Source organism: Dunckerocampus dactyliophorus, chromosome 20, assembly GCF_027744805.1.
Source record: "Dunckerocampus dactyliophorus isolate RoL2022-P2 chromosome 20, RoL_Ddac_1.1, whole genome shotgun sequence".
NCBI classification, from domain to species: Eukaryota; Metazoa; Chordata; class Actinopteri; order Syngnathiformes; family Syngnathidae; genus Dunckerocampus; species Dunckerocampus dactyliophorus.
In genome coordinates, this window is record NC_072838.1 from 5,098,476 (window position 1) to 5,126,039 (window position 27,564).

Sequence of the window (27,564 nt, forward strand, 5' to 3'; positions counted from 1 at the left end):
TTTTATTTTAATTTTCCTTTTAACAAATATTTCAAATTTCTTGTACATTTTTTTTCTATTATTTTTATTCTCATTTTATTCTCATTTTCACTGTATCATCATCACCTTTACCCAACCTAATTAGATTTTATTTGAACCTTTTAGCCTATTTTAACCTTGCTCTTTTTTTTTATTAGTTTCTTATACTGACTTTAAAAAAAACAACACATTCTATAGCAAATAACATAAAACAAAGGGGTAATCGGTATCGCAGGAGGATTTTTTTTTTTTGCCCATTGGAAAACGGGCAAACGGTTCAGTCATGCATGCAATTATGCAATAAATGTTGGTATGGACCGAAGGATGATGTCCATACCAACATATGCAAATAAAGAAACGTCATGAAAATATTCAATTGTAACTTTAGTGGCTACTTTTTGGAGAGTCTACTTTTCTTTTGGTACATCCTGTATAGCGCCAAATCACAACAGCAGTTCTCTCATCGCACTTTACACATGAAGGTCACAAATGAAAACAGAGAACCAACTGAAACCCCACATGAACAAGCACCTTGTGACGGAGGCAAGGAAAAACTCCCTCTGGGAAGAAACCTCGAACAGAACCCAGGCTCTAATTATATGCTTTTGCAAAGAGATGAGTTTTGAGTTATACACTAGGTCCCCAATTTACGAACATCCGACTAGCGAACATTCGCGGATACGAACACAAGCCGACTGGCCTATAATTTATTTTATTTTGCCTGTAGTCGCTCAATCAGTATTTATACCGTACTGTACATGCTTGACCAGTAGAGGGCACTGTGACACTGCTAATGGGACCAACAGAGGAAGAGTTAGACACTGGGGAGATAAAGCTAAATGGAAAGCTAAATTGTACAACCCAGACAGTGCGTGTGATTAAAGTTTATGAAGAGTTAATAGGCCTGCTTAATTCTACACCACCCACAGAACACTACCTCTTTTAGAAGAGTCTAACCATGACGATTTGTCCTTTTCTTCAATAACTACTCCTCCTCCTCCACCACAACGACGTATGCTCGACCACTCCTCTTCAAAGGTAAATAACATTTATCATTATGTATTATATCATTTTTATTATTGTTTTCATTAATTATCCTCGTTTAATATTACTACTGCATCCAAACTCATATTTACATACATACACATATACTGTATATGTTTACACGTACATGTAGTACCTATATCATTGGTAATATTACCTTTTCCCCGACTTAAGAACAATTGGATTTAAGAATGGTCGTCTGGAACTAATTGTGTTCGTTGGTTGGGGACTTAGTGTATTATAAATATAGCAAGAGAGCCATAATTACGAGAAGTTGAAATAAAAGTTGAAATATTAAATGTCTTTTTTAAAAAGTCATAGTGTGAAAAAAAAACAAAAGTTATAATTTTGGCAAAATTAGGTTGAGGAAAATGTTTTTATTGTCCAATTTTATGTGAATAAATCACATCGTGAGAAGAAAACTTACAAGATTTAAGAAGAAAGTTTAAATATTTGGAAATTAAAAAAAAAAAACAGCAAAAATGGGGAAAAAAGAGCAAAGAGTGAAGTTGATAATAATAGGCTTTTCACCTATATGACAAAGCTGAGATGCTGTTTTTTCTTGAAATATACTGTATATATAACTTCTGAGCATATCTACACGTGTTGCAGTACAAAATGTACAAAATAAAGTGGCAAAGTTGCAACCTTTCATTTTTCACTCTGTGGCCCTTGTTGGAAAAACGTTTGGACACCCCTGCCCAAAAATCTGCATGTGTAATATATATTTACATATATATTTATTATATATATGTTAGACAGAAAACATAATTTAATAATGATCAAATCATTAGCTAAACATTAATAAAAAGTATATGATAAATATAATACAATGTATATTTTAATTTTTTTAAATTATATATTTATTTTCAAAGAGTTGTGTAAATACTGTATGTGTTTTTTGTGTCTTGTACATCACGTGTTACTGCTGGCAGGCCTGACACTCAGAGACATTTATTTCTGCTCAGGTGTATCTTAATAACAAGCATAAAAAAAGAAATTCAACATTCCGAGCGACGTGTACGCTAATGGAAACATTCCACTAGATGGCAGTACAGCATTCTTCCAGTTGTACAATAACCCCGTGTTATCAGAGAAGAAGGACGCCAACCAACCACAAAGAAAGGTAACATGGCTAGCATGTCCATCCAGAAATGTCCAATTATAACGATGCAGTGTTTATATGCCACTTGGTAACTTTACATTAAGGAGCTCGTCTTTAAAATATGAACTTCATATGAGGTCCAATGTCCGCGTTTTCTTACCGCACAGCACATATGATTGGCTGTGCATGGCTGTAGCAACCACTAAACATAGGAATGGTAGCATTGTGTGTGCTATTTTGAAAGGCTGTCAAAAGGTGAAGATATTTCAGGTGCCATTTAATACAACTTACTTATTTCCGTAGAAAATGAAGCTGCGAGTCCAGCTCCAGTGCAAGAATTTGCATGAATACCTCAGAGAGCTGGGTCCAGACATTTTGGACCGACTATATAATCATCCCGCAACATGTCTGGCTGTCTACAGGTACAACAGTTTTACTCCGGGACAGAATGACTGACAATTAATAACGTCATGTTATCATCACCTTCCACAGGGAGCTTCCCTCTCTGACCAAAAATTATGTGATGCGAATGCTGTTCCTGGATCAGCCTCTCCCTCAGGCAGCTGTGGCTTTGTGGGTGAAAAAAGAGAGCCAGAAGTGAGTCGCTTATTATTTTAAGAATTATATTTATTTCAGGGTCCTCCTGCTCCGTATTTTTGCTATATATTTTTAAAGTCCATGGGAAAAAAATCTCCGGCGTCACAACGCTATCTGTAGCAGAAAACGCGATCGGTTTTGCGCATGCGCTAGACTTTTGGAGCAATTTTTACGACAGCGCTTCGTGGTAGTTGTATTTTTTTAATGTACTAACATAAATGGTGAATAACCATAATTCATATATAACATATTGGGGGGTTATTTTATTTGTGACTCATATTAAAAAGTTTGGCTAGCATGCAAAATACAAATATATTAAACCACATCAAACAAAACAAAATACCTTGATATTTGAATGGACACAACCATAAGCATAAGAGTTTAATGATGGATAAATCTGGAGGATTCAGCTATTTTTTTTTCGAAACGGAAAAATCATCCATCCAGACGCACTGTATCTTACTAGCAAATGCTTTTGTCTGTATTTTTTTTGTGGCAAAAAAAAAATAATAATAATTTATGCAACCAAGACAAAAGGGTTTACAATTTATCCACTTGCACCGTGGATATGATATAAGGAAAAAAGATTGATTATGTTGTAATTTCTCTAATCTTAATCATGTGTATTGTGGGCGGGACGCATATTGCACACGTGTAGTAGAAATTCTGCTGTCTGACGTTTACGATCTGTAACTGCCGTAAAATACTGCAGATCAACGGATGACGTAGATTACACATGCGTACTACAAACCGGCTTGCTTAACGTGACTGTGGAAGAATAGGCCGACCCGATGCAGACGTGTTGTGCACATGCTTAGAACCGATCACGTTTTCGTTAAGGATCGCGTAGTGACATCCCGTACTGCTCGCACCCGAAGCAGCACATTCCAGTCAGCTCGATTTCTGCAACGCTCTGTAAATATCGCAGTAACACACATCCTGAAGCAGGTGAAAAAGGCAGGCCTTCAAAATAAAAGTCCAATCAAATACAATGTAATATTAATAAGCCACATTTCACTGTCGGTAACAGCGTTGTGACGTTTACAACCGTAATTAATTAGAATACTTGACTGGAAAACAATAGAGGTGTTATTGCATTATTTTAACTACATTACTCCCAACACTGCTCTTGCTTTGAGAATCTTTATTGTTACCGCCGCTGCTGCGTCTGAATAAAAAAATAAATAAAAAATACAAATAGCAATTTTTTAATGACTTATTTATTTATTAACTTATTTCACTTTTTTCAATAACCAGCAGAACATGAACCGAGAACATTGCAAAACGGTTAATTTAATGGCAAAGTTGCTGAGAGCACGTAAAGTCAGTCTAAAATGTTGAGCCTCCTTTTGTTACCTGACCTATTTAGTCAAATTGTACGATGTGACCATTAGGACAAAAGTACAACATTTGATGTCTGTATTAGATTAATACGAATACATGGGAAATGAATTGTTCAATAATATATTTAGTTCAAACACAATTGACAAAATAACAACTTAAATATTTTTGTCTATCCTGTATAAACAGTATCAATTGAGAGTCCAGGGTTATGATAGCACAGGCGTATCCAACTTGCAGCACTATTAAGCTACTTTGACAAAAAGAAAGAAGAGGTGAGGTATTTGTGTTTTGTGTGCGTGCCAACATATAATTGCACTTTACTTACAAAGCACATCTCCATTCAGTTTGCTCATTTGTCATTAAATACAGGCGTCGTGTTTGAATGCAACACTTATAAAGCTACTAATAGGTGAAGCGAATATTATTTGGTGACCTACCCAACATCAGCTGGTGAGCTACCTGTTGGAGACCCCTGTGATACGGTCTAAAGCTGTCCTGTAAACTACGTGTTTCTGTTGAACAACTTCGACACTCAACTAATGTTTTGAAGACAAACTAAGTATTATAATGATAACAAGAGGGGAAGATTGTTAAGTGACACTTTAAAAAAGTAAGTTGTGATGATGATTGATGTATCCCATGAACATAATAGCCACTTGTAGCTCCGAGCTAGCTAGATGCCGCCAGCCAGGCATGTTGGGTAAACAAAAATGCCAGAAAGTCGAAAAGTCAGCTATCACACATACTGTCATAGATAGACTTAGCATGCGACAAGTTGTCGTCAATTGACTACACATTTTACTATTGTTCATTCTCCCGATAATAACAAACAAGTGAAAGTCAACACAAGACGTGTCGCGTGTCTCGTCACACAATGCGCAAGTGCTAGAAATGCAGACAGGCAATTTCATATAAAAATAAAACTCAGTGAAACAAGTCTATGATATTTTAAATCATTTTCAAACTAATTGTGGTCAGTATGTGCGTAAATAAAAAGCTATATATGTATTTATATTGCAAAAATATCAATTAATACAGCATATTACTTAAAATTGTTTTCAAGTTTTAAAAACGCCCACATTTTTGAGGTGTGGCAGCTTTTATGTTCTTATTTTTTATTTTTCACGTACACAGACACGCACACAAGTGCAAAACAGTTGGACAATCCCAAACTCACTCAAGACACTACACAAAACTTGTGGGTGGGTACAATATGATACTTGCCTGTAGAGGATGTTATTACAGCCTCATATCAAATCAACAACACTGATAATCTAGCCACCCAGACGTTATGTGCCACGTGTGCCATGTTAAGAGTTCTGTGTTTCCCGACTGCGTGTGAGGCCATGAACGCGTGAGGCTGAGTGTGTGTGTGTATGTGTGTGTGTGTGTGTGTGTGCGCGCACGCGCGTGTGGAGACATCTATGTTCGCGGATATTCTTCTCACTTCATTTGCTGATATTGTTTTGGCGTGTTTGCATATTAAATCAAACAGAGCTCTGGTATCAGTATGAATTCAGGTATCGGTTTGGATCAGAAGTGAAAAAAATGGAAACTTATCCATAAAAAAAAAAAAAGAAAAAAAAAAGGCGGTGTCCTGCCCTTTTCAATGTCATACAAACTTTACAGTGTCCATTTATGGTGTAACTGTTTTTTCCTGTTTGTCTCCCCCGCATCCCGCACCCCCCCGCAGGGATCATGATGAATGTGTGTCAGTGCTGGCAGGACTGCGCCTTTGGCACAGTCAGCAGCTGCAGGGTGGTCTGCAGGGATATATACTAAACCCCGTCTTCAAAGACAACCTGAGGATAGCGCTGCTGGGGGGGTACGTCCGCTTCCCTTCTTTCATGTCATGACTGACTGCCTCACTGTCTTTCTGCTGCTTTCTGGGCTTTTCAATTCACTCATTTCATGATCAGTCTTATGTATTTATTAAGGGTGTCAGATGAAAGCCTGACGACATTTCCCATTTGGAGAAAAGCTGTATCGTGACAACAGAGTAGCCAGAAACCAATCAGACTGTCAACTATGGCATGGCTACTACTGTATGAATGTTAATACAGTAATATGGAAGTGGCAGTATGCAAGGTATTATTAGAAGAGCACATTAAGTGCTTTAGGCACACCTTGCAATCCAACCTACCTTGGTGTTCACAGCATCAGCGACTGACGTGTGGCTGTTTTTTTTCCATCTAAGTTAACCAGCTGCTTTCTACTTGTTGATGCCTAAGCAGAAGCTGTAGTAATTATACATGTGATCAATTTTACTTAAGATTTGTCAGATCAACTCACATAACTGTGTTCGGACTTTTTTGCATCCTCAATCACTGGGCGGTTGTCCTGACGCTCGTTGCATTTGTCTCAGCGCCAACTTTCAAGTACCAGTTCCGTTTCATAACGCATACAGAGAAGAGATCCATGTTGGCAATTTTGCGACATTGTCGCGATATTTAGCAAGTAAGGGTGCGCATACAAGTGTTTCTTGCGTCATGCATTTATTCGATAATTAAATACAAGCGATCAACAACACGTCTGAAAGTTGTAAAAAAAACCTTCACAGTGCAACCCAGCCCCTAACCAACAGAGCCAAGAAGGTAGAACTTGGACACAATCGCTTGCTTCAACACACCTTCCTGGCAAAACATACATTGTATACTTTTTTTGTCCACCTCTCACCTTGACCAGCCAAATTTTTGCATAACAAATAAACGGTGAAATAATACAAGCTGCACATCATGATGTGTGTTACAGGGAGTTTCATTTCACTTTCATTTAAAACATTAATTCAACAATTAATACGAACAAAGCACAAATAAACCACTGTTATGATAATATGTAATAATAATAATGAATATAATAATATGTCATAATGCAATATTTTCTTTAATATGTCATCTTTCACTCTGTAATGTTGCAGAATTGGCGTTTGTCACATGTATTTTCTCACATGCAATTTGTACTGTCTGTCAAATGTGTTGCAGTATTTCTTGAAATGCTGGCTTTTAATAGGGGTGTCAGTATTAATAGTTCCAGCTTGTAGCTGAACAATGCCAGCTCATTGTTTTTGTCTTATCTACTTGTCTTTGTCTATTTACGTCAGGGCTGTCCAGCAAATGTTGAATTCAACATTACCTGACATGTCATAAACAGAGACACGGTGGCTTTGTAGCACAGTAGCTAGCCAACACGGCTAGAGCACTTTATGTGCAAGAGAGAAGAGAAAAGGTGAGACGCTCATCACAGTGCTATATTGTTGTCAATGTGTAGGGGCCGAGCGTGGGCCGACGAGGGCAGCAGCCTGGGCCCTGACCGCCACGCTCGGGACATAGAGAGTCTGGACCGCTATGCCATGGAACGCTGGGAGGTCATCCTGCACTTTATGGTGGGTTCTCCCACCGCTGCTGTCAGTCAGGATCTCGCTCAACTGCTGACTCAAGCAGGCCTCATGAAAAGGTATGTTAATCCCCGCCTTCCAGGACGCTGCTGGGCTGTCGACCATTTTCATGACGAAGCCGGGGTTGCGTTTCCAGGCGTGTTCTGTCATTGGAAAGCTTGTAGTTTGTTGGGATTTGACAGACCGTGATAAGTCCATTTCTGCAAAGTAGGATTCCGTATTTATAAATAGAATATTTTTGTAGCTAGAGCATAGAAAACCTGTTTACCACCTTCTAGATACGCTTTTTAACATTATTAGACATTAAATAACAACCCTATTGTCACCTTTACACTCCTATTACCCAATATAGTAGATATAATAAGAGAAAATAAAAGTACAGTTGTTCCTGATGTGTGCATGTGCATGAATGCGTGTTTCATCTGCTCGTCTCTCTGTGCCACACAGGCTGGATGACAAGAGGGTTCACTCTGCATCTGTCTGTGCGCATTGGTTCTTTCGTGGAATGAACACAGAGAGTGGGCCCTCATCTTATTCATTCTACTAGTGAGTGGATACAGAGGGTTTAGCAGTGAGGTTCGTGAGGCAGCATACGCTAACATTAAGAAGGCGCAGAAGCGAAGCCATGGGTTTGAGGCGAATGCCACAGCCGATAGCCACAATGTGGGAACATTTCAGTTTTAATCAGAATGAAAACAGTGAGCACATGAACACAGTCGACCGGCACAGACTGGGAGAAAAAGCTACTGATGTAGGTGCCTCGGGCCGTGGAGCAACTTCGTCCCGACAGTAATGCTTACTGAGGCGTTTGGTTGGCAAATATAAACAAATCAGTGCAAAATGGTGCGCTCTCACAACCAGTGTTGCTGGCTACATTGCAAAAACATACATACAGGCAACTTCTGTGCCAAGCTAATGTCTTACACAGGTACACCATACACCAGAGATGTCAAAGTCGAATTACACAGAGGGCCAAAAAAACAAATTTACTCCAAGCCGAGGGACGGATTGATTCAATGTTTATTAAAACATATTGAAATTATTACACATAGCCTATTGAACCTAGACCTAACACAGTGTATATTTTTTAATGATTAAATGAAAAAAAGCAATATTTTCTTATGGCTTTGTCAGTAATTTCAAGTGAAAACATTTTTCAACAGGCACACAGACAAAAACTAACTTCCTTCAAAGAAAAATCCCATGTCCTGTACATTAAATGAATAAAGCAGTATTTTGTTATGGCTCTGTCAGTAAATTCAAGGGAAAACATTTTCAACAGGCAAACAGCAAAAAAGTAAATGTTCTGCAACAGTGTTTCTGCTTAGGCTCACGTTTGAAAATAGTTGCCTTTTGTCTGGGCACATTGCGTCACAAACTTTTAAGCATACAAGTTTCAATAAACTCTCCTCCTGTAAATGGGCAGGCTGAGATTAGATTCTTTCATTACAGCCAAACTTTCTCCACACAGAACACACACAGGTTTGCCTTTTACCTCCGTGAACATTTACTCTGCCTCCCACCTGGCTTGAAACCCCCTGTTCCCAGGGTCTTTTTTTTTTCTTAGCCTTTTTTGAGGAGGGGCGTAGCTGTGTGTATATATATATATGCACGTCTATATTCACGTTATATTTGTGTCTTAACGTTGACATAGCAAAGGCAGATTTTGAGCCCCTTTAACGTGTAATAATTACTGTTGTGTGCACAGGCACGTTGCTGCTTGCGCTGTGTCACTCTCTTCCTCTCTCGCTCAACATTTTGCTAGAGGGCGGGGGTGGGCTGGGTTGCTGGGCTGCTTGCTGGGGTTCGCGGGTTGTTGCCTGGATAGCAGTGAGGCCTGCGAGCGTGTTCAGTGGACAAAATGCATGCCTGTTGGCCACTGTCCGGGAGGTGAGGGCACTGATATGATAATACATGTTTTTCAAATGTTCTCGCGATCGAACGGCAAACTCCCAAAGATTGACTAGTAGCTCACAATCGACGGGTTGGCGACCCCTGGCCTAAAGCATGTTTATTGAACCAAACAAATAGAAAGTAGCTCCAGAAGAGCATGGAGTTCCTAGACTCAGAACTATCTCTTAGAAGTTGAATAAAAACTTAAATAAATATCTCCCTGAAATGTTTGCACAGTAAATAAAGTGAAATTTATATATACGTTTAGAGCAGGCGATCTAATGTGTGTGTGGGTGTCTGGACAGCGCCCGCTTCAGATTAGCTCTGCCACTAACGTGTGCTGTGGCTTGCTTAACCAATCAAATGGCACCGTGGATGGAGCAATGCTGGAGACAGTAGTGGAACGAGAGAGAGAGAGATGCAGCTGCATCTGAACCGAAATAATGCGGTTTTAAATTGATTTCTTGATATCGGCCCGTCGGATTTAAATAAAGGCCGATACCGATATACGTCACAATTCCAAATATCGTCCCTTAATCACAATGCCTTTTAATGGCTTTTTAGCGCCTTATAATTGTGATTTACTTCATTTAGCCACTTCTATGCTTGAATTTCCTCAAATATGCATTTTTTGATGAATACATTCAACCACAAAGCAGCAATGATTTATGAATGAAAATGTCTTTGAAAAAGAAATTCAAAGCGCAAAGTGGCGAGGGATTTGTGTACACCTTTCCAGGATAAAGTCATAACTGCAGGCTCGGTAAACACACAAACAGGTGATGCAATGTTTTTGAAAAAATAATCCGCAAAACATCACATCTGTTGCAGCTTTGTGAAAAAGGTGATGCGAAATCAGACATTTTGGGCCACAACAATCACAAAAAAAGCCTGGGACTGACAATAAAGACGTGTCATTTCATTAATGCGACCACTCCCCATAAAGTAATTCATGGCAGCCTAAAATAGTATAGAAATGTATAGAAATAAAAAGAACAACAGGAAGTAAAAATGGAAATAATGCACAAAGTGGTGGGAAATTGCAGTGATACAGCAGACCATCTTGCATGTAGACAATCATTAATGGATCATGTTAGCAAGATTATCCTTCCATGCTCACAAGAAATCATGGTCGGTTCTGGAACCAATTAACCGCCATAAACGAGGCATTACTGTTTTGTGTGTTTTTCAGTGAGGGGGGGGAGGCACCTTACATCACCTCTGCAGGCTTCCAGTTCCTCCTCCTGGACACTCCCTCTCAGTTGTGGTATTTTACACTACAATACCTCAAAACTGCTCAGGTACCCTTCTTTCGATGTTCTTCCTTTACCAGAATAGAATATTAATTTGACACTGATCGGCTGATGATTAGCATAAACATGCAATGGGTGAAATGCCATATCATGTCCAATGTAGTGAGCCGAGCATGATCGAGCTGTCAGATGCAGCTTCCGATACTTTGGAGGAAAGGGAAACATGGCAGTGGTGTGGAACTTGTTTGGAGTGAATGAGACAAAGCAAGATGTCCGCAATTTGTCAACACTGAGCCCCACAGCTATACAAAAAATGGTTTGGTTTGGTTTGGTTTGGTTTAGTTTATTTGAACATGAAGGTTACAATGGAATACATCTTGTGAATCATTCTTTGACAGTTCCACATGTCCAAAAGGAGTAGGAAGAAGCAAAGCTTATTTAATCCTACCCCCCATCCATTCTACATCTAGTACAGTACATGTAGTTCACTTCCTGGATTCCATGTCATGTTTTCAGTGATAGTCAGGATAACACATAATAGATAACGGTGAGATGGACCGAGAAAGTTGCTGCAGAGCTTCCAAGGATGCAATGCATGCATGTTTGTTCATACTGGCAAAAACACACCTTATCAATTCATGAACACAATTATAACAAATAGGCGCAGCCTATGGAAAAGGACATTTTCCGTAATTTCAGGAAGGTGTATAAGCGGCTACTTTTTTTCACGCTTTGAAATCTGCGGCTTATGGTCACGTTCTAACTTCACAACATCTCGTATGCTTCAGAACAGCCATTTTGCGCTTCATGCGCACACCCATCATGGGAAACACAGGAAGAAATGGATTTGATGCAGTTTTCAAGTTTAAAGCGATCGATTTAGCAGCTTTTGCTTCAGTCTCCCAGTGGGTCCTGACAGTGTGGAGCAGTGTGAAAACATCCACTATCACCAGCGTGTTTTCAGAGGCTGGACTACTGCGTGATGAAGAGGACAGCACAAGCTCAAGGGCTAATTTGCCTCAATACGAAAGTCATACTGAGAGCAACAACAAATGAGAGAAAGACTGACAGTGTGTGACAAAAGAATTATGAGGTTGTTCAATTCCGACACTGAAGAAGGCGACTTTAGGAGGAGGACGAGGCCAGTGCTGATTGACTCTTCTGGTGGATTACTGTTTAGCCATGTTTTTGCCGCACTGTTCGGCAAAAAGTATTTATTTAATTAAAAGTAAAATTTTTGACATTGTTCTGTGTACTAAATATCCCATGTTATGATATCGACACCTGCGGCTTATAGACACGTGTACTCACGTACTCACGAAAATATATACGAAATATAAATATATACAAAAATATATATGTAAAATATATATATGTAAATATATATGTACTCACGCTTTAAATCTAGTGGGTCCGTAAATTCCGTGATACTAAATGTACATATATAAAGAGCCCAGATTCAGTTCCACTTATGGGGGATACGCCACAGAACAAGTGGAACACAACTGTGATGTTTACTCTAACATAACACTCATTAATGAAAAGATCAGTGTTTTATGTTACAATAAAATAAAATAAGAATGAAAACATAAATATGATATACTTTGTCATAATTAAATACACTTCCTTTTAAGAAAGCGAAACAATGCAGACAAGTGCAACAGTAAGAGTTTGAACAGTGTGAATTGTAATTCCATCAATCCATCCATCTTCTACCAATTATCTGAAGTTGGGTCGTGGGGCAGCAGCCTAAGCAGGGAAGCCCAGACTTCCCTCTCCCCGGCTACTTCGTCCAGCTCCTCCCGTTGGACCTCAAGGCATTCCCAGGGCAATTGAGAGACACAGTATCTCCAGCATGCCCTGGGTCTTCCCAGAGGCCTCCTACAAGGCTTGAACACCTCCCCAGGGAGGTGACCAGATGTCAGAGCCACCTCATCTGGCTCCTCTCAATACGAAGGAGCAGCGGTTCTACTCCGAGTTTCTCCTGGATGACAGTGCTTCTCACCTTATCTCTAAGGAAGAGCCCAAACACCCGAGGGAGAAAACTCATTTCGGCCGCTTGCACCCGCAATGTTGTCCGTTCGGTCACTACCCAAAATTCATGGCCATAGGTGAGGGTAGAAACATAGATTGACCAGTAAATAGAGAGCTTTGCCTTTTGGCTCAGCTTTGTCTTCACCACAACGGACTGATGCAGAGTCTGCATGACTGCGGACGGCGACCAACCCGCCTGTCGTTCTCGCATTCCATCCTTCCCTCACTCGTGAAGATGACCCTGAGGTACTTAAACTCCTCCACTAGGGGCAGGATCTCAGTCCCGACCCGGAGATGGCACTCCACCCTTTTTCGGGCGAGAACCATGGACTTGGAGGTGCTGATTCTCATCCCAGCCGCTTCACACTAGGCTGCGAACCCTTCCTGTGAGAGTTGAAGATCACAGCCCAGTGAAGCCAGCAGGACCGCATCATCTGCAAAAAGCAGAGATCCAATCCTGCAGCCACCAAACCGGATCCCCTCAGTGCCCTGGCTGCAAGTAGAAATGCTGTCCATACAAGTAATGAACAGAATCGGTGACAACGGGCATTGAAACGAGTCTGACTTATTGCTGACAAATAGCCATTTTTATGCTTGAAAATATTTAATTTAGGCAAAAAAAACATTTGCTTAAATATGCATATTTGCATATTTTGCATATACTGTATGCTTATTTCTTGACTATTAATAGGCCATGAAGCTGCGAAATTTGAAGTGCAAAGTGGCAAGGGATTAATGGGATTACTATATTTTGGAGGGAATTAAGCACAAGAGTAGGATGTTCCCACAAATAAAAAGATGAAATTATTTATAAAAAATCCACATGCTGTTGACAATGAGCAGTCGCTCATTTTCATGAGAAGGGGCGACGCTACAAAACAGGCTGCTCTAGACAGGCTGTTTATGGAGGGTGTATTGCAAGGATACTTCCATGTGTGATGCTTTGCTTTCTGTTGTAGTCCAGAAAGATGGACCTGGTGGAGATCTTGTCATTCTTGTTTCAACTCAGCTTCTCTACATTGGGCAGAGTAAGTAATGAACCTTTAGTCTTCGTGTGTGTGTGTGTGTGTGTGTGTGTGTGTGTGTGTGTGTGTGTGTGTGTGTGTAAAAATATATTTGACAGTAGGGGTGTAACGAGTCATTTAAATAGTGATTCGATTCATATCATGATTTGTGGTTGCTGATATGATTCAAGGACGATATTAGTTCATTTAGAACGATACCATCCAAAACGATAACGAAAACTCCACCAGTGTGACTGTGAAATAAATACCTGGATACTGGACAGTGCAAGTTTCCTAGATTCCCGTTGTTCTTTTGTAAGGATATAAACAAATACGGAAACAACAATTAATGGCAACTGCATTCACATTTTATGTGAATAAAGTGCAACCAACACTTCAGGTTGAATTAACAACCTTTTCTGCTCTCATTTTCCAATATTCAATAAATATTCAATGAAAGTGCAATAAGTGCAACCAACATTTCAACAGTAGGTTGACTGTTCTCTATGAAATCCCATGGCGCCTTAGTAGGTGGTTGGAGAGATTTATTGTGTTGCCGTGGTATTTTACTTGACCTTTACATATCCTACAAACAGCGAGTGACTTACATGTATTTAGAACATCTCCCTCTTTGCAGATGCCAAAGTGTTTCCACACACTGGACCACAATGGTGGCATAATTATTTCTTGCTTGCCGGATTGCCCTCTGCCATCCGCCATGCTACGTTTTGTTGTCTGCTGGCGCGTGGCGGTGATGCCACAGACAGGCAGACTAAATTGAGTGACGTTTAACGTCTTTATCATTAAAAGTGCTAATTAAAAAAAACAAACAAACACATCCTTATGAAGCCTGCCGTGCTTAAAATCCAATGCTTTACTTCCTAGTATCGATGATTACCTTCTAAACGATGTTAGATCGATATACAAGTATGTCGTCCGGAACGGCAACTTGTCGAATACAGATCGATGTAGTTTGATCATAGGAATATAAGCCGATACATTGATGTTGCAGATGAATCGTTACACCCCTAGTTGTCAGCATCTTGCTTTGTTGTTGTGATTGTGGATGTGGATTGTGGTTTTGTTGGCCTCAGGATTACTCGGTGGAGGGCATGAGTGAGTCATTACTCACATTTCTACAGCACCTTCGGGAGTTTGGGCTGGTCTTCCAAAGGAAGGTAGGCACTGAGAGGGACAGGAAAGATTTGCTAACGCACCATTATAGTAACATTTCCTTAGATCAGAAGCGACATCGTGGTCCTCATGGGGAAGCCAAATGATTGCTGCAGCAAAACAACTCCAGCTTCTATTCAGCTTGCCTGCATGTCTACTCCAATAGCAAGTCTTTTGTTTGGGTGAAACGGGCAAAATACAGTAGTTGAACAGCTGTATAATGTCTTTAATTGTTCAGAAAAGGAATTGAAAAATGTTGCTAATGTAAATGTCAAGCTGCTTTTTTATAACTCATGTTTGAATGTGGCCCTGCGATTGGCTGGCATCCAGTCCAGGGTGTACCCCGCCTCTCGCCCGAAGTCATAGGCTCCAGCATACCCCTGCGACCCTAATTAGGATCAAAGCGGCATAGAAAATGGATAGATGGATGTTTTAATGTGTCACTTAACTTGACTTTACTTGCTGTACTACTGCTTCGTGCTCGATGGCTAAACTGAACTCTTTAACTCAAATGCATTTTGCAACATGTTCTGATTTATTGAGTTGAACACAAGGTAGTGTGTTTTACCATGCATCCTTCAGTTGATGATGATACTTGATGGGGTGTCTCCTGATCAAATTTTAAGAGCAGTTGTAGAATTGCAAGAATTTACATTTTGCACTGTTTTTTTCTTAAGAGGTTCTAAGTAGCAATTGCAAAAATAAGAAATGGGAGCGAGACAAAAAAATTTTTAGTATGACATTTATTGCAAACAAACATTACAGTGAAATAGGCTGTTCATCAGCTGATCAAAAGCTTAAAATCTTGGCAAAATTGTGGATTGAAATTATTTTTTTGTCAGGTATTCACACTCATGATCTCTTGATGGCAAAGGCAAAAATGCTTTCTCTCTGTGAACGCGGTGGGATTGTTGAGTTGCATAAGCAGGCCTCTCGCAGTGCGCCCTTGCTGCTGAGGTTGGACGTAGTAAGACAGTCATTTGAAACATTTTCAAAGATCCTGAGGGTTATGGAACAAAAAAGTCAAGTGTTAGACCCAAAACATGTCACTGGCCCTGAGCCAGAGGATCCCATTGGCTGTCCGTCAAGACACAGGACCATCTTCGGCCCAAATGAAGGTTGTTGCTGATACTGAGTGCAGTCCAATGACCATAAGATGCAATCTGCCAGAGAAGGCTTTTAAGAAGAAAAAAGCTCTCCTTAAATACCACAAAATTGACCTTTTGGAATTTGCAGGAGTGCACTAAATATGAGACATTCAAAGGCGAAAGAAAGTTTTATTTTATAATGAGAAATGTAAGCTTGACAGTTCTGAGATCCCACCTGAGATGTTTTCCACACGGCACAGTAGAGGGGCTTCAGGTTGTGCAGGGGCGTCAAATGGCAACTGGCTATGTGGAGATGTTGCAGGGGGCATCTCTCGTAACTGAAGGCTCTTGTCAATGTGGTAATGACTGGCTTTTTCAACAGGACAACGCTGTAGTTCACAATGCCCACCTGACAAAGGACTTCTTCCAGAGGAATAAGCTCACTCTTTTGGACCATCCTGCATGTTCCCCTCATCTAAATCCAATTGAGAACTTTTGGGGATGGATGGCAAGGGAAGTTTACAAAAATGGACATCAGTTCCAGACAGTGGATGCCCTCCGTGAAGCCATCTTCACCACCTGGAGCAACATTCCCACTAGCCTCCTGGAAACACGAGCATCAAGCATGACTAAACCCATTTTTCAGCTGATAACCAAAATGGCGCAGCTACTCATCACTGACTCCTTTTTACAACAGTTTATTTCTATTTTCGTGAGGTTTCTGGGTTTTTTGAGCTACGGCCTTAAACGTTTGATCAACTGATGAACAGCCTATTTCACGTCAATGCTTGTTTGCAATAAATTGCTTACTCTAAAAAAAAAAAAAAAAAAAAGTCCCATTCCCATTTCTTCTTTTTGCCTTTTGAAGCTCTACTTGGAACCTCCTTAAGATCCAATAGTGCAAAATGACATTCTTGCAGTTTTTCACCTGGTCTTAAAAAATTGATCAAGAGTGTATATGGGAAGCAAACTGAACAAAACATCCACATCTTAGCTTTTGTGTTGTATGTGACCAAACTAATTTGTGTAACATTTGATCAAATATACAGTAATCCCTCGCCACTTTGCGTTTGGACGTTCACGGCTTCACTCTTATGTTTTTTCAAAATATATTAATTTGAAAAAATAATCCCTGTTTTGTGATTGGCAACAGCCTATTTGTCAAAAATATCTATATTTAATCAAATGTTATAGATATATTTGACCTAGATGAAGCATTTTCAAGTATACAAATGGCTACATGAAGTAAAATACAAATACAATCGTTCCTCATAATATCACGGTTCCAGTAGCGCTCCTTCGCTATATTGTGTTTTTTTGCAGAAATTGAGTCTTGAGTCCCTGCTGCATAAGAGTTGTACAATGTGTTGTAAACAATGAATAATGAGTGTAAAGGTGACTATAGGCGTGTTATTATATTGGGTAAAATGAGTTAAGGTGACTATAGGGGTGTTATTTCATGTCTTGTGGGCTCTAATATTAAAAAGCGTATTTAGAAGTTGGTGAACAGGTTTTCTATGCTCTATCTAGGAAAGTAGTTTATTTATAAATAAGGAATCCTACTTTGTGGAAATTCACTTATTATGGTTTGGTCTGGAACCAATGAACCGTGATAAACGAGGGATTACTGTATCACTAATAATAATTCTGTTTTCAAATACTGTATGCAGCAGGTCAATAAAAAAGTGAGCTGCTGGCCAAAAGTGGCCCTTTGAATTTAGGCACCAATGCTGAATAATGCCGATTGAGGCACTGTCTTGTTTAGCATGAGTATCCCACCACAGATACTCTCCACTCACACTGCTCCATTTGCCTTGGTCACGGTGCATTAAAATACAGGTCACACTTTTATTTGGCTCATGTTTATTTGGTATGTTTTGGAGTATAATCAACTAAATTGGAGGATGACTCATGGGGTGCGGTGTGGTCGTTTACAACCATACATTTCTGGTTAGCATAGCTTATTTAGCTTCTGACAGTGTTTCAGGAACACAGAAAACACGTTCAAAAGTAGGTTTTAGGCTAAAAAAAAGTTTGAAAAATCCAGAGGAGAGAGGCAAAGGCACAAACTACTTAAAAAACTCATCGATTTGGCCTTTCGTCATGTCATTACTCGTACTCCAGTTGTTAACCCATATATATACGGGGAAGTGTATAAAAGAATGTTTTTTGGATAGCGTGGACATCATTTTCAGTGTCTTTTTGCAGAGAAAGTCAAGGCGGTACTATCCCACCAGGCTGGCCATCAGTCTGGCTGCAGGAGTTACAAGCAGCTCCTCTTCTAACTGTGGCTCCATTCCCGGCACTGGAGATGCAGGCTTCATTGTGGTTGAGACTAATTATCGCATCTACGCCTACACAAGTACGTCTGAACACCCTGCTGCAACACAATATCTGCCATTTGGCATCCACAACCCTGCAAATTTGCAAATGCTTCATTATTTGTGGGAAAACCTGACATTTTGTGCTTATGATGTCGACATTTTATTGGGAGAAAAGCCCATCTCATTTGCCATACTTACAGTACATTGATAAAGCTGAACTTGCACAGAAAGCAGTCCGCTTGCTTGAGGAGGTGTCCTTTATATGCACTGAATCAGCTTGACACCTTGACTCACATCAAAACCACCCAACCAAATTCCTACGTCACTCGTGGTGCAACTAAGAATCACACAAGTGTGACAATGCGGCTATTGAAATAGATGCTTAGACTGCAAAAAAAGGGCTGGTCAAATATAAGATAAAAAGACTAGATTTTTGGAAGAAACTACTTAAAACTAGTGAAATTATCTGTCCATGCAGCACGTAAATTTTACTTGGAAAGAAATCCTAAATTAAGATTTCTATATCTAGAAATAAGCAGGACCGAAATCCTAGATTTAAGATTTTTTAATCTAAAAATAAGCAAGACCTTTTAAGCATGAAATACTTTTTTTTTTTTTTAACCTTATTAGAACCAATAAAAAGTGATTCCATGCCCGCCTCTGGCACATGCAGGCTTGGTCTAATGGTAAGCAGAGCATTACAGTTTGGAACTGGTTTTGACTGGGTGGAGGGAGCGAGGATTGAACCACCAAATTTCTGGTTTTTGGACGACCTTCTATATTCCTGGGCCACAGTCAGCCCAACTTACTACCTCATACTAGTGTAGACTGATAAAGCTGTATCCGGAAACTAGTTGCCAGATCTTTAAATAAGCCTAAATCCATTTTAGATGCAAAAAAGGGCTTGCCAAATGTAAGATGAACAGACTAGATATTAGGAAAAAACATTAAAACTAGTGAAATTATCTGTCTATGCAGCTAGTAAATTTGACTTGATCGAAAATCCTACATTAAGATTTCTATATCTAGGAATAAACAGTACCTTTATATTTTCAGAAGAAAACATTTTATACAACCAATAAAAAGTGAAATATTATTAAATTAAGTGAAAATGAAATTACATATTAGTGCAAAATGAATAAGCTGTATCCTGAAACCCACTGATCTTGAAATAAACCCAAATTAATCTTACAACTCGGCCAACAAGTCTTTACAGAAAAAGTCCACTTGTTCCACAAATATATATGCTAATTTTCTTGAACCAGTATACCGAGTTGCTCTACAAAATCTGTCATTTGTCATCAAAAAGTGTTGACAGTACGCCATTACCTTTCTGTTTAATAAAATGCATGTTAAAACATTGTCGTTTAGCAGTCCTTAAATTAAGCATCCTGTGGATGTTGTGGAATCTTTAACAAGGTGTTATTTGTTGAGAAAACCAAAACAACTTATTTTGAGAGTTGTTTGCTCAATTTTAACATTTCTGAACTAAACTCGCCAAAAAGTAATCTGTCATTCTAAAAGTAAGGGTATGCTATAAAGTCAAAGAGTAAATAAATGATCTAACATGTCTAAAAATATGATTTTAAATCGTGGCAAGCGGCAAATAATTTGCAGTGTACACAGGAACAGGAAGTTACCCAGCTTGCTACAGTTACTTTTGCTTGCACTGTGAGGGAGGAGGTGTTTTGTGAGCATGGATGTATGTACAGTATGTATGTATGCAAATAGACAGCACTTCCTCAAACAAATTGAGTTTGCACCACAATGAATCTGATATGCATTTATTCATGTAGTGATGTCAAAGAGCCTCATTTGATTGCAGATGATGTCAGTGACACTGATTGTATGTCCTTTCCAGACTCAGAACTTCAGATTGCTCTGGTGGCTCTCTTCAGTGAAATGTTGTATCGCTTCCCTAATGTGGTCGTGGCTCAGGTCACACGAGAGTCCGTGCAACAGGCCATCGCTAATGGGATTACTGCACAACAGGTACCCGCTTTAAAACCGCTGTGTCCAAACGTTTTTCCAGCTAGGGCCACCGCTGAGAAAGGCTGCTTATATCGTCCAATCAGCTGATAAACAGCCTATTTCATTTTTATTTTATTTTTTTTAATTACAAGCTCCAAATGTTTTTTGTCTTCTTGTTTTTACATATTGTAGCTCTACTTAAAACCTCATTAAGATCCAAATGTGCAAAATGCAAATTCTAGCAATTTATCAACTGGTCTTAAGGTTTTGATAAGGAGTGTATCACTTGTTAGTCCACCACCAAACAGCAATCGTTTATGAATTAGTTAATTTCTGGAAAAAAAAACAACGTGATATAGCGAGGGAGCAATAACTGAACAGTGATATTGTCAGGGATGACTGTAATTTACCAGACGCTACTACTTTATTCGTTGTTTTGTTTGTTTTTCATTTTACGACTTAAAAAAATAACACCTTTTTTCTTTAATAATTTCTTTAAATACTTTGTCACTTCCTTAGTTATTCCTCTAGTTGGTGCACTGCCTGCTTTGACTTTGTTACTTGTTATAAGTCTTATTATTTCTATGATTGAAGGTGCCTGGTAAGGACTGATGGTAATAAATCTGCAGAATTCCCCCAAAACAATGTAAGCTGCATCTGGAGAAGCTGTCTCTCTCATTATGGCACGCTTGTCTCCCGCGGGTATCTGCAGCTGTGTGTACCTCTTCCGCTGTGTCCTTCCTCACCCGCTCAAGTTCGACAGTGTCGCCTAGAAACAAGGAAGGCAACTGGCACAGTCAAATAGCACAGACGCCAGGTGCATTCACAGTCGTTGCGTTATTGGGTCATGACCCACCACTTGAGAATCACTGCACGAGTGTGTGTGTGAGCAGATGCGCTGCGTCCTGACGCACCTCTTCCAGGAGTGCCACGTATTGGAAAACGTACTGAACTTGTTTACGGATGAGAGCCACCCACGCCAGCCAAATGAACACAACTTTAGTGCATTGTAAGAGTTTGACGGATTTCTTCTCATTTTACAGATAATCCACTTTCTGAGAACCCGAGCACACCCTGTCATGCTGATGCAGGTAAGCATGAGCTGTTCTGTTGAAGTGATTCTGATTCGTGTCTCAACTTTGGAGTGTCTTCATCTGTGCTGCTGCAGACACCCGTGCTTCCTCCAACCATCACAGATCAGATCAGACTTTGGGAGCTGGAGAGAGACAGACTACAATTCACAGAGGGTGAGCAGATTTACTAAACCAGTTCTTTTTGCCTTTTTTACCTGTCCTGTTTGGTAGCTCCATCATGCTGTACAGCAGTGGTTGTCAATTATTCTCTGTCATGCCCCCCCAATTTGCAATACTGATAATATCTATTTATCTGTGCTGTACAGACTGAACTCGGAACTGAAACCAGGATAATGCAACGGAATATAGAGCTGTGAAGCATACAAGCGTATTCAACAGTCAAATTGCATGTTGAATACGATAAATTTGTACATGTTGGCAGGTCTGCAGTAACAATTAAAGTAAATGCCTCTCACGCCCCTCACCCGACAGTTCACCGCCCCTCCCCCAAGGGGACCACTGCTATACAGTAATCCATCATTTGTCCTGATAAATTAGTTCCAGGACCAATTGTGATAAGGATAACATAAAATAAGGATTCCTTATTTATAAATTAAGTATTTTCATAGCATAGAAAGCCTGTTTAGGACCTTCTAAATACGCTTTTTGACATTATTAGAGCCCTCTAGACATGAAATAACACCCCTATAGTCACCTTTACACTCCTATTACCCATTATAGTTGACATAATCAGAGGAAATTAGACATTAAGACGTAAATAAGACTCATGCTCGTGTGTGTTGCTATGAATTAGTTCCAGCGACGCAGATACAAAGTGACGTCAGGGGTTCAGAGTTGAGTTTTAGCTTCAAGTCAAGTCAAGCCAAACTTTATTGATGTACAGTCATCCCTTGCAATATTGCGGTTCGATTATCGCTCCTTGGCTATATCGTGGTGTTTGCAAAATTAATTAATAAATGATCAGTGTTTCATGGTTCAATATGGCCTATTTTAAACATTTTGCATATTTAAAGATTTCAAAGACTTTTGATGGATAGTCCCTTCAGATGAATCATCTTGTTTTCAAGGGGGTCCAACATAAAACATAAAATATACAATACAATACCACAACACAATCACAAACATACATACACATACACAGGCTCCTAGCTACCACCCCACCCCCACAAATCCACAGTACCCACACAAAGCATCAATAATATGCAATAATATGTTACACCATTACTACACTGTCCACTGAACAACAAAATCACTAATAAACTGTACAATAAACAATAATATGCCACAATTAGTAACAGCAACAGCAACCAAAATAAAATAAAATTGTACTTATTCTTGGCCTGTTAAGCATTTTAAGTGTAAAGATGGCTAAATGATCTAACTAAATGAACTAAAATACAAATAGAAGGCAGAAGGAGCATTGTAATTGTGAATGTAGTACTGTATTCTACATTGGTCACTGGGTGTCGGTGTTTGGTGAGACAGGCACTCGAACCTAGGGGACAACATTTACTGTGACACTGCTCGAACAGGAGTTTTATTTACGTCTCACATGGCTTATTTATTCTTATTATGTCTACTATATTGGGTAATACGAGTGTAAAGCCATTTAAAGTCGCAAGGAAGTACGCTGTCCAGAAAAAAACATTGTTAGTATTATTGTTATTAACTTTGTTACACCCCAATAACCACTTTACTGGCGTAATGACACTTTGCCACACCACACTAGTGACACTCGCGCATAGCACTGGGCTCACAACGCATCAGGCCACTACCAAAAGGTAACGCTACATATTGGAACTGCCGCCATTGCTGCTGTGTTTTCGTTTTTTGGAAAAGTTAACGCTATCTCTGGCAACTTGCAAAATATTGCAAGTTGCTTTGATAGCAGGCTTTATAGGTGTGTCCCAGTACGTGCATTAAGCAGCTACCTCTTTTTATTTGTTTTTTATACTGTTTTTTATATTGTTAGAACACACACAAAAGGGAAAGACATGTTCATGTCTCACATAAGGATTGCGGATGACGGCAAAATTCCAAAAAAGTGCAGTTTTCCTTTGAAGATGGCAAAAATTCACTCGGCATTCACGTGCTATTTCCAGTTTAAGTAACAGGACTTTTTTATCTCCTTGTCTTGTAGGAGTGCTTTACAACCAGTTCCTCTCCCAGGCGGACTTTGAGGTGCTTCGAGACAGAGCTCAGGTTGGTTTTATATGTTAGAAACTCACTTATTGTTATTATAAAATAATTACAGAAGGCTTTTTGAATTAAACTGCACATTTTCATCAGTCCTGCTTTTAGTCTCCAGCAGGTCTTTCATTCTAATGAATGGTATTATTGTAAACCAGTCCAGGGTCTACCCCGCCTCTCGTCCAAAGTCAGCTGGGATCGGCTCCAGCATACCGCGACCCTAATGAGGATAAGCAGCATAGAAAATGGATGGATGGTTATTATTGTATTGTTTGGCTTTTAAGAGCTTTAGATAGATACCTTATTAATCTCCGAGAGAAACTCAGAAAAAAGATTGAATGATCCCCTCCAGTACTTTGACCTTTCCACCTCTGTGAACGTCAGTGACTTTTTAGAGATGGAATCTACTCGTAGACCACAGTGTGATTGCTACCTTCCTGTATTGCTACTTCTTCCCCAGCAGGGTTGTGCACGCAGCGAGTGTTGCTGCTATTCCAACAAAACAGTGATTTCGACTAGTACGCACAAACATTTCACTAAAAACTCACTGACCATTTTACTCAAGGTCTCACACTGTACTTTCGTTAGCATAACGGCCGACACTTACTCCTCTCCCTCCCTGTTAAGCCACCCTGGCAGACGAGGCACTGTGGCTATCATGCATCAGCTATCATGCAATATATATTTGCTTACAGCGCTGGATCAAGATCAAATCGAATGAAAGTATACAGAGTATACGTATATAGCAGTTGCTGTGCCCCTCTAGAAAGTGAAACTTAAGCTTGTGTGCCTGAATTGAAAGTTAAGTTTGTGTAAAAGTCAGTACATGTACAAAAAAATGCATGAATTGGTGTAAAACTAGCTTTTAAACATGCATGTAAACACCTTAATTAGATTTTAAAAGTCAGATTAACATACCTACATTATGCAATTTGAAAATAGTTGTCTCACTTGCATGTGTGTGCTACCACAGCAGAGCTGGCGTTCTGCGCACACGCTAGTCTCCACGGCGGGATGTAATCAGGAATTAATTGTGGCCAAGTGTGTAAAAACTGCTACAATGTTCGCTGTATGCACATTGCTATTGCGTTGTGTCCATGTTTGGTGGATATAAATTCAACAATTTATATCCACCAAACATGGTAGCACATGAATGTGGAGAAAAACAGACAAGTCGTTCATGGCTTTTAAAGACAAAGTACAGTACAAATGAATGGAGGAAGTACATTTGTTTCTGTACAAATTGCTAAGCATCCAGCTCAAGATGCTCGTCATAAATTGAACAGAGGGCAACAGTTGTGTCTGGCAGGTAATTGTTTTGCATAATCACTTCAGTGGAGACATAATTGATAGCACATTGTGGCTCGGAGAATTCCTTCTCATGCACATTTGGAGCCGAGACAATGTTGCCAGGTTTCGTGAGAGAAACAGGTGACTAGCTCTCTGACAACAACAGGAAACTTGGAGTCGCAAGCGTCTTTACAAAAAAAAAAACAAAGCCCAAAGTAGCTTAGAATAAGTGAATCTGGCAACACTGGCCGAAATACTTTGTTTATATATGATGCAACAGGTCAAGCAGAAAAGCCAAACCCTGTTAGGGCCTACGTGCCATCTAGCGTTTTGGGAGGCACACAGCGTATGGCAAATAATGGCAGTGGGGATGTGCATTTAAACAGGGACATCCTTGCTGGGCCGCAGCAGGTGTCTCCCTACGCTCTATACTCTGGTTCTCCTGATAGTAGTGATGTGGTTTGATTAGGACAAATCCAAATTTGTTCGAGTCCTTCTTACCTCCAGGTGTGCACAAACTAGAGTTAAATCTACATTTCAAAAAAACAGTAGATATAAAATAGCTATTAACAACTTGACAGTTATCGGTATCATATTGTTCTTGAGAAGCAGAAAGTTATCCCTATCGGTTTGAAAAAAATATATTGTGCCTCTCTAGTTTCTTCGTCATCAGTTTTCCAGCAGATACCTGCAGGTTATGTGCACTAATATTCTTCTAAAATTGGTTTGGGTGATGTTGCAGTTAGGTGGATGTATAGCATGTGTATGTCGATACAAGGGTCATCTTGCGGTCACCATAGCAACACAAATGCAACCACGTCGCCTCTTGGATTGGGGTCTGGTGGCTTTTGGCAGGCGTGGTCTATGTGAAATTCATTTTACTGTTGACCCATTGGCATTGCATTGACTTCTACTCAATGATAATACTGTCAAGGTTCTAATGGAGTTGCTCTGGCGCAGGGACTGGGGTGTCTGGTGTGGCAGGATGTGACTCACAGGGTGATGGTGGTGACGCCACACGGACACAGTGAGGTCAAGAGGTTCTGGAAACAACAGAAGAGTCACACGTAACCAGTGAAGAGCACGGAGAGCACACATGACTGCCGTCAAACTGATGAAGGCAGCACTTCTGCTGTACTCTTCTTTTTCACTGTCATGGAGAATGTGGAAAGGACATCATCATTTTGTATTTTTGTAACGGGTCGACTCCCATCTAATATTGACAGTGACACACAGTCAGGGGAGGTGAAAAAATAACAAAACTAATCACAAGAACATGAAATAAATATAAATTTCTGTCCATTGAACTGTATTATAAATGTATTTTTGTATGATTAAAATGGTTTTGACTATTCTCTAAGTAAAAAAGGCTGAATTTGCACATTTCCGAATGAAATACAGGCCAGGAAACTAAGATGAGGCTGCCGCCAGCGCCTTTTCTCATCTCATCATGTGAGTGCGCACTAACTCGCCAATTTGTTTGTCAGCATGTGGCCAATGTTGCAGAAACATTTTTTTTATACACATATATATTACATAGAGAGACATGGAGGGACAAAACCAAGGCACTGGTTTAGGTACGTGGATGACACCTTTGTCATAATCAAAAAACAGGAAATTCAGTCTTTCACAGGTCACATCAATGCGGTGGACACCAATATCAAATTTATCGCGAGGACACTAAAGAGAACCAACTAGCCTTCTTAGACTGCAGGGTAATTATAGGAGAGGACAGACAGCTACTTACAGAGGTCTTTAGAAAGGCCACACACACTGACCAATACCTGCTTTTTGAATCAAACCATCCACTACAGCATAAACTAGGGGTTATTAGGACCCTCCAACATAGAGCGGAACAAATACCAACTAGTGCTGAGGGAAGGAAAAAGGAGACACAACATGTCCAGAGAGCGCTCTCAACCTGTGGGTACCCGCGGTGGGCTTTTAACAAATGTCAAAAGAAGAGCGTAAGGAAAGAAACCCAAAAGCCCACAGAAGCAAAAAGGAGAGGAGTGGTAGTCCCTTATGTAGCGGGGGTCTCCGAAAAACTCCAGAGGATCTTATGGCAACACAAAATTCCTACCTATTTCAAACCAGTAAATACCCTGAGACAAAAATTAGTGCATCCTAAAGACAAGGCTCCAAACCAAAAACAGAGCAATGTGGTCTATTCCATCCACTGTAAAGATGAGGAATGCAAAGAGCACTACATTGGGGAAACTAAGCAAATGCTCCATAAAAGGCTTTATCAACATCGCAGGGACAATTCTAGTGGTCCTCAATCAGCAGTACATCTACACCTTAAAGCAACCAATCACTCTTTTCAGGACAGCGAGGTAAAGATTTTGGCCAAAAAAACCAGATGGCTTGAAAGAGGAGTAAAGGAAGCTATTTTTGTCAAACAACAGAACCCATCATTGAATCGGAATGGTGGTTTGAAGTTTAATTTGGACCCTGTGTTCAGCAGGTTACTGAGACCAAAACCCACAGCTCTTAGTCTTGCAAATGAGGTGAAGCCAGGGCTGAGCCAGAACAATAGATGCTAACGAGCCAGTATCAGAGTCGTTCATACCCAATTCAGGGAGCGACACTTCCCTTTTATCAGGGGTGTTAATAGCTGGAGAGGATTATACCACTACTCCGCCCAGGCTTAGTGTAAGGAACCAATAGAAGGAGGGTGTTGGCACACCAATTCCGCCCACTCTTACTGTATTTAAGGCCTAGGCTACCAGCACTTATTAGTTCGCT

The 27,564-nt window shown here is 39.9% G+C and overlaps 1 protein-coding gene across 4 annotated transcripts; it reads left to right on the forward strand.

The window, feature by feature from the left end:
- The first annotated feature begins 1 nt into the window (after position 1).
- On the forward strand, positions 2-26,564 carry gtf2h4 (general transcription factor IIH, polypeptide 4). 4 transcript variants are annotated; one of them, XM_054763767.1, is made up of 14 exons: positions 2-1,056; positions 2,471-2,589; positions 2,660-2,764; positions 5,802-5,933; positions 7,376-7,561; positions 10,588-10,696; positions 13,642-13,710; positions 14,781-14,864; positions 18,156-18,309; positions 20,133-20,263; positions 21,286-21,333; positions 21,411-21,489; positions 23,477-23,538; positions 25,777-26,560. In XM_054763767.1, exons 1-14 carry the CDS (start codon positions 1,033-1,035, stop codon positions 25,885-25,887), a joined length of 1,413 nt encoding a protein of 470 aa, XP_054619742.1. In that variant the 5' UTR covers positions 2-1,032; the 3' UTR covers positions 25,888-26,560. The 4 variants fall into 4 exon arrangements, with proteins under 4 accessions (XP_054619742.1, XP_054619743.1, XP_054619740.1 ...); XM_054763768.1 differs by lacking the exon at positions 2-1,056 and adding an exon at positions 2,119-2,188 and having other exon boundaries at positions 25,777-26,558; XM_054763765.1 differs by lacking the exon at positions 2-1,056 and adding an exon at positions 2,195-2,392 and having other exon boundaries at positions 25,777-26,559.
- The last annotated feature ends 1,000 nt before the right edge of the window (positions 26,565-27,564 follow it).